The following is an 8,307-nucleotide window of genomic DNA, read 5'->3' as shown; positions in this document are numbered from 1 at the left end:
AAAAAAAAAAAAAAAAAAAAAAAAAAAAAAATCAGGGAAGAACGTGGGTGCCCCAATCTGGTGATGGTTTCTGCCCTCTCTTCCAACAACACCTTATTTAATGCTAAATACACGAAGCTGAGCTCAGTATGAGTTGTAACAATATATGTTTCTGACCTTATTTCTTAGCCTGATATATTTTATAAGTGAACCATTGTTCTATATTTTCTATACCTCCTCTGTTTCCCATCATAAGCTATGATTGAAAATGGAAGATAAAATAAATAATTTAAGCCATTTGAGGTGTCACTCAACAAGAAGTTTCTAAATCCTAAAAAATGAATTGCTTTGAAAAACAGAAGAATGTCCTTATTTGTCTCATTGTCTGCCTTTTCTTCTCAAAACATACACAGGATAAGATGGGCAAAAATATTCAGTGGGAGGGAGAAAGGAATGGGGCCCATATTTCTTAGTAATTAGTTCAGTATTTATGATATAACTTACAAACTATGTGCCCAAGTAATTGTAGGGTGTTTTGTTGTTGTTGTTTGGACTAGTCAATAGTGTGTAAGGAGCACAAACCTGTTTATGTTCTTCATTGGGGACGCTAAGGAAACTCTCTGGCTTGGGGAAAGGCACAGTCAGGATTGTCATTTTAAATCTTGTTTTTCCTCATATGCTTTGTTCAGTGGAGGAGAAAGGGATCAAGGGTGTTTTGTTGTTGTTGTTGTTTGGACTAGTCAATAGTGTGTAAGGAGCACAAACCTGTTTATGTTCTTCATTGGGGACGCTAAGGAAACTCTTAGCAGCTGTGTCTTCTAGTGCGTACTGTTGATTGTTTTCTCTCGAACACTAGGGCCTTTATGCCGTGGGAAATTTTCTGCCTAGTGAAGAGAGCATGTTTCAGCACAGAGAAGCGCTCAGGTCTCTGACGGACCTCCACCAGGACCCCAGCCGAGTTTTATCAGCTAAAAACGGGAGCAGCAGTGATGGCATCGCTCACACGGAAGGCATCCTCAACCGAACCCCCAGAGACGCCAGCTCACTGACCAACCTGAAAAGGGCAAACGCTGATGTCGAAATCATCACCCCGCGGAGCCCCATGGGGAAGGAGAACATGGTGACCTTCAGCAACACCCTGCCGAGAGCCAACACCCCTTCCATTGAAGACCCTGTCAGAAGAAACGCGACCATTCACGCCTCCATGGATTCCGCTCGGTCCAAGCAGCTCCTCACCCAGTGGAAGAATAAGAACGAAAGTCGCAAGTTGTCCCTGCAAGTGATAGAGACGGAGCCCGGACAGTCACCGTCCAGATCCATAGAGATGAGGTCAAGCTCCGAGCCAGCCAGGGTGGGGGTGAACGGAGACCACCACGGTCCTGGCAATCAGTACCTCAAGGTCCAGCCTGGCAGCGTCCCCGGCTGTAACAACAGCATGGCTGGAGGGCCACGGGTGTCCATTCAGTCCCGACCCGGGTCCTCGCAGTTGGTGCACATCCCCGAGGAGACCCAGGAAAACATGAGCGCCTCCCCCAAGAGCAGCTCTGCCCGGGCCAAGTGGCTGAAAGCGGCCGAGAAGACTGTGGCCTGCAACAGAAGCAACAACCAGCCCCGGATCATGCAAGTGATAGCCATGTCCAAGCAGCAGGGCGTCCTCCAGAGCAGCCCCAAGAACGCGGAAGGCAGCACGGTCTCCTGCACGGGCTCTATCCGCTACAAGACCTTGACAGACCACGAACCCGGTGGGATCGTGAGGGTCGAGGCTCACCCCGAGAACAACAGGCCCATCATCCAGATCCCGTCCACCGAAGGCGAAGGCAGTGGCTCCTGGAAATGGAAAGCCCCCGAAAAGGGCAGCCTTCGCCAGACCTACGAGCTCAACGACCTCAACAGGGACTCGGAAAGCTGCGAGTCCCTGAAGGACAGTTTCGGTTCTGGAGACCGCAAGAGAAGCAACATCGACAACAACGAGCATCACCACCACGGCATCACCACTATCCGCGTCACCCCAGTGGAGGGCAGTGAAATCGGTTCAGAGACGCTGTCCGTCTCTTCATCCCGCGACTCCACCCTGCGAAGGAAGGGTAACATCATCCTAATCCCTGAAAGAAGCAACAGTCCCGAAAGCACTAGAAATATCTTCTACAAAGGAACCTCCCCCACACGCGCTTACAAGGATTGAGGGATGAATGGTCGTTCTGGCCTTTGGGCGACCCGCAAAAGACCACATGTGCTGTGTTCCTGCAGAATGGGAAGCCTCACCCACTAGATTGTCCACCATCAGCCCGGATCTCTTTAACTCTTGAGAACGAACACACTCAAACTTGTAGATTTCACATCAAGGGGAGGGAAAAGCACAATGCAAGAAACCTAAGTAATGTGATCATGTGAAGAGTTTTCTTAAGACTTTTCAGCAAACTCAAAAGGTTTTGCAGAGGGCGGTATCAAAAGAAAGTGGTTTCCTTTAAATGTATACTATTTTACTTCCTGAATGTGCCAACTTTGGGAATTTTTCTTTACAATTAGCTGTGAGAATCCAGAACACACAGGTTTTCTCTACAGCAGAGGCCATGCAGTATTATATATTCATTTTGCAGAATCTGCACCTAAAGCTCAATACGGGTGGTGCTGATTATTATAGTACATATACCATGTAAACTCTCAAACTCTATTTAGCTGTGAAGTAGTAGTGTGCAATTCCTTGTCAAAGAAATGCTACTTTATTAAGAAGATGCTGGCTGCTTTGTGTTAGAATAGGACAACCTGCAGCTTCTCCATAGTGGCTCTAACAGTCAAAACATGAAATGGTTTATGTGCATTTCTTCAAAATTATGCTTTCTTTAACATCAAAAATTGTGTAGAAATATTTTCAGTGAAAGGGAATATCTAGTACTTTTCTGCATAGTTTTTCTGCTACGTATTTTTTATTTAATTACAGATACTGCTAATGAAGAATCTGTTTTTTAGTGAGTAAATTTGCATAATTTAAACAATATATTGTTTTAGAGAATCTTTTGAAATCATCGTGATCATATTTTGCATTCTATGGCTTCTCCTTTATTTACAGATTAAATTTTTTTTGGATGTTATAGATATGTTCTCCTACTTTGAAAGCAAAAATAACAATTGACATTCCTTGAACAAAATATACTGCTGTGAATTTATAACTAAGAAACCTGAGCCAAAACCTGACTTTGTGGGTTACATTGCCAGAAGTGTTTGTCAAGTCTACCTGTAGATGTTGTCAAACACCTGGCTTAGGTTGCCATTTTAATAAGTGATCCAAAAATTCCACTTTGTTCCAGATTGTTAACTTTCTCCAATATCCTGGTGACCAGTAAATGACAGCCATAGTAGTTGGGTTTTCCCCAAAATATTTTTATTAATTGAACACCAATGGGAAGAATCTAAAACAATATAAATTGATAAATAAAAGTATCTCACAGTATAAATTAAGAATGTTCTTCAAGATATCTGAATAGGCACAATTTTAGTGCTTAACATGCAAACAACAGTTATTGCTACCTAATCTGAATCAAGCTTGAGCCTAAATCAAAGGAAACCAATACTATTGATAATAAGAAGATAAAAACAAGATATTTTGAAATGTTTTCCAACATAAAAGTTTTAAGTATAAAGAAATATTTGGTTCTTGAAATTTGATATTAAACCTTTTTTACTCCATTTCTTAAGAATTCTCATATACACTTGATGATTGCCGAGGGGAAAAAGCAAACAACAGAGCTGGTTGACCTGATCTTAGTCCAGTTTTCAGTGAGAACGAAAGTTGTTTGGAGATGAATAGAATCACATCATTATCAGTTTCTACATGAAAAGGGCAGAGCTTTCTAGAGAAACAAACCTCCTAAGGCATTAGGAATTTAGATAAACCAGCAGAATTGAAAACTCTGGCAATAAAACAGACTCAACCATATCCCTTCTGGCAATTTCCTTCTCAGAGGGAGGAGTGGGAGTAAAATGTTGCCTTCCCCACTTCCCACCACCACCATCATAATGACACTCCTACTGGCTTTTGCCAGTTTATAGAGGGAAAGGTGGACTGGTTTTAGTACTCTGAAGAAAAAAAAGAAAAAGCTGCAGCATTTCAGGTGCAGTATAATATTTCCTAATCTTTCCTATTTCTTAACAAAAGATTTTAAAGTACTTCTCTAATCATTGAAGTTTTTTTTTCTTTACATAAATATTGATATATTCTTTTCTACTCAAAGTGCCAAAGGCTACAGTTTTTAATAACTTAAATTGTACCACATTGTTAAGGAAATATAATGATAGACACTAGAACTCAGACCTCTGCATGTATATTTGATAACACATCTTTTGTAAAAAGAAGTATTAAAAAAATTTGTTTACATTCCACTGGTACCTTAATTTAAAATAAATCAGACTAACAGGTGGTATCTCTTCTTAGTGTTCTATTTATCTTATTTGCTAATGGGAGCACTTCTTCCTTTGTTAGGCTGTGCTTTATTGATAAAAACAAGTATCGAATAAAGAGAGTAAATTATCTTTTTAAAGTAAATAAAATTATGGATATATATACATTTGCTAATGGGAGCACTTCTTCCTTTGTTAGGCTGTGCTTTATTGATAAAAACAAGTATCAGATAAAGAGAGTAAATTATCTTTTTAAAGTAAATAAAATTATGGATATATATATAATAATATAGAGAGAGTATTGTGTTTAATAAAATGTTATGCAATGTTTTCCAAACTGATAAAGTTTGTAAAGTGCTATAAATGTATTTTAAGTACAGATCAAAGCTATTGTGTGAGTATATTGTGCTAACATCATAGAATAAAGACTAGATTTCTTCATCAAAAAAATAGAATATTTTGGTTTTTATTGAGACAGAGTATGAATGAATAATAACTTGGCTTATAGTAAAACCGCTGAAGAATTAAGAATAAACCAAAACTGATTAAATTTATAATTGATTACAAAAAAGTGTTGCACTTAAGAAAAAGTTTGTCTATGACATATGTTTCTTATCATTTAGAATTTTTATTTTATGCTTATTAAAGGTGCTCTTTTATATTTACACAAACATAGATTTTTTCACATATCAATGTTATAGAGCATAAAAAAGAAAATATAAAAAGTCAGGATCAATTGTTCGAAATCAATTTTTCATTAAGATGTGCAAATTTCCTGAAATATTCTCACCCTCTGTGCCATCATGGGCATTGATGTTGCAGCTTTTCCTAAAAGAATCTTTCACTATTAAATCCAGGGTTTTCTTCCAAGCAATTAACACTCTTCATGTGAGTTTCACTGCTGATGCTTTATACATCTCACCAGAAGGTTTTAACGCAACTTTTTAGAGCATAAGACTCATGCTTTCCTCAAATGATCCTTAACTGATTTGTTGAAGGAAACGTGAAGTTACAGTTGTCCAATAATTCCACCAAGTTTATGCAGCTGTCCAATTGCAGCTAAATTCATGCTTATCAGGCAACTACACCATGATTGCTGCCTGGCCAACAGCCACTGTAAGATGCTATTAATTGTAGGAAATGTCTTGGTTATAGGAAAGTTAACATGTGAAAAAACAATGTGTATCTCCTAATAGTAGAAATACAGTATTAGGCCTCTCTAGGTCTTGATGTTTTTAATCTCTAAAATGGGAAAAATCAGCTGTATTATTCTTCCTAAAGTATGTCCTAAAGTCCTTTCTAAATATCTATGGATTAGCATTATGTATTATATCCATGATCAAACACTGCTGATGAGAAAAACAGGAAATAATTCGCTGGTTTAAAATGACTTACTACTTAGTATTGTCATCTTTGATCACAAGGTTAATATAAACAAGTCGATTGAGGTTTCTGAGAGAACTATGTCAACCATTTTACTACATAATTTATCAAAATAGGTGACATATACATGTACCCTGGAACCTAGTGCCTTTCTCATGAAACATCAGGTGAGTAGATTCTGGATCATATTCATAAGAAGCTATCATTAGGGGCCACGTCATTTCTATCTTTCACAGGTCAAGTCTTTAATCGATATCTATGGGTTATTTCATATTACACTTCAAAAGAAATATGAAAATTTATGCATGAGTTAGAGAGTGATTTAATTAAAATAACATAATTGAAAGAAATCAAAAGGAATTGAGATGGTTTAATCTAAAAGAAAACATGGCCTGCAAAATGGGGAAGGCCTGTCTGTGACTGGATACTTAATACCCTCTGCTTACTGAATGTGCCTCTTGTCTTTATTCTGTAAAAGCTTCTAAAATGCCCTAGGATCAAATGGTCCAGTTTGAAGAAAACATAGACTTCAGTAATAGCGTATGGATTACAGGTAAAATGTACTTATAGGAAACCACTAGTGACCATGCTTTCTAGTTGCAGGAGAATATCCAGATGAGCCATTTGATATAGAAATGACTTTTATTCCTCTGTCTATATAATTGTTAGCCAATGAAAGTTCCTAATAGTGTTTATTTGTGTATCAAGTCAATGATAAAAAGTGGAGAACCATGTACAACTATAGTTCTGCCACCAATTCTATTTAGAAAACTTGAGTGCCCATTTTATCTCCTCTACTCACCCTACCTGGAGATTCTCAGTCATTGCCTTTGAGAAAAATCTAAATTATAAAGTTACTTTTTAAAAACGGTACAACCAAGGATTAGATGAAGTTTGAAGAAGAAAAAATGTGAAAATTGTATTCATATCCTGGAGATTCTCAGTCATTGCCTTTGAGAAAAATCTAAATTATAAAGTTACTTTTTAAAAATGGTACAACCAAGGATTAGATGAAGTTTGAAGAAGAAAAAATGTGAAAATTGTATTCATATAAAATCTCCTTTTTCCCTTAATCACCTCAGGATATTTGACACTTGGCTACTACCTCATCCACATTGAAATGGTCTCTATACTTGGAACTCTTTTGCCAACCCACCCCCCAGTATTATAGTATCTACCTTCTAGTCTGTGATGTCCCTCTAAGAAAAGGTATGTGATCTTCGAGTATTAGGAAAATCTCATTCCTTCTACCTTCAGCATAATTTTTCCTGGACTAAGTTAAATCATGACAGATATTTCTGGAAACATAAAGAGAGGACTAAGTTAAATTCGTGGACTAAGTTAAATCATGACAGATATTTCTGGAAACATAAAGAGAGATATTTTCAAAAATTATCTCAAAATGGGGAAAGAATTTAAATGTAAAACTGTAAAACTCTCAGTAAAAAATATAGGAGAAAATCTTCAGGTTCTAAGACTGAAACGGGTCCTTTTTCAGATATTGGTTTATCTTTGCATCCTCTTAACAGGATCTTTCTTTTTCCCCCCAGCTTTATTCAGGTATAATTGACAAATCAAAGTTATATAGTAGAGCACTTTAAAAAGTTCATGGAAAAAAAAAAGAATTAAAAGATAATATGAATCTTTCCATGAGCTTTTTGAAGTATCTTTGTATATTTATGGTGTACACTGTGATTTTTTTTTTTTTCCTTTTTGTCTTTTTTTTCGTGACCGGCAACGGATCGCAACCCTCAGTGTCGCGCCCGTACCGGACCGGGACCGGCAACGGGATCGCAACCCTCGGTGTTGCGCCCGCACCTCGCTCAGCCAGTGAGCGGCCAGTCTGTATGTGGGATCCGAACCCTCGGTGGGAGCGCCGCCGTGCTTCCCAAGCGGCACACTGTAGCAGTGCGCCACCGGGCCGGCCCCACTGTGATGTTTTGATATATGTATATATTATGAAATGATTGCCACAATCAAGCAAATTAACACCCCTCATCTCTCATAGTTACCATTTTTGTGTACTTGGTGAGAATATTTAAGATGCACTCTCAGAAAATTTCATATATACAATATAATTTTAATAACTATACTTACTGTGCTGTGCATTAGATCTCCAGAAATTATTCATGCTGCATAACTGACCCGTTTTACCCTTTGGCCAACATCTCCCCATCCCGTACTCCCTAGTCACTGGCAACTACAATTCTACTCTCTTAACAGAGTCTTTCAGTAGGCAAATGTTAATTTTGGTGAGTTTCAATTTATCTTTTCCCTTTATGAGCTGTGTTTTTAAGGTCAAATCTAGAAGATACAAAAAAATTTTTTTAACTCAACATTAAGAAAAAAAAACAATAAACAGAAAAATAATAAAAGAGCAAAATAAAAACCAGACAAAAATGGGTACAACCCAAGTGTCCATCAACAGATGAGTGGGTAAAGAAAATGTGAAATATAGGGCCGGCCCGGTGGCGCACTGGATAGTGCGTCGCTTGGGAAGCGTGGCGGCGCTCCCGCCCGAGGGTTCGGATCCCACATACAGACCGGTTC

General features: G+C 38.2%; 1 protein-coding gene across 1 annotated transcript in view; it reads left to right on the top strand.

The window, feature by feature from the left end:
- Positions 1-4,326, top strand: part of LOC103610355 (lipid phosphate phosphatase-related protein type 4) — a gene marked incomplete at its 5' end in the record, with an annotated part of 18,060 nt that extends 13,734 nt beyond the window's left edge. Inside the window, one exon of the mRNA XM_008594540.1 lies at positions 836-4,326. Coding sequence (XP_008592762.1) covers positions 836-2,161 — 1,326 coding nt within the window. The remainder of the gene's footprint in view (positions 1-835) is intronic.
- Positions 4,327-8,307: the final 3,981 nt, after the last annotated feature.

The sequence above is a fragment of the Galeopterus variegatus genome, unplaced genomic scaffold, assembly GCF_000696425.1.
Source record: "Galeopterus variegatus unplaced genomic scaffold, G_variegatus-3.0.2 Scaffold10989, whole genome shotgun sequence".
NCBI lineage: Eukaryota > Metazoa > Chordata > Mammalia > Dermoptera > Cynocephalidae > Galeopterus > Galeopterus variegatus.
The sequence above is the reverse complement of the archived record's forward strand: the minus strand, read 5'-3'. Positions and strand labels throughout refer to the sequence as shown.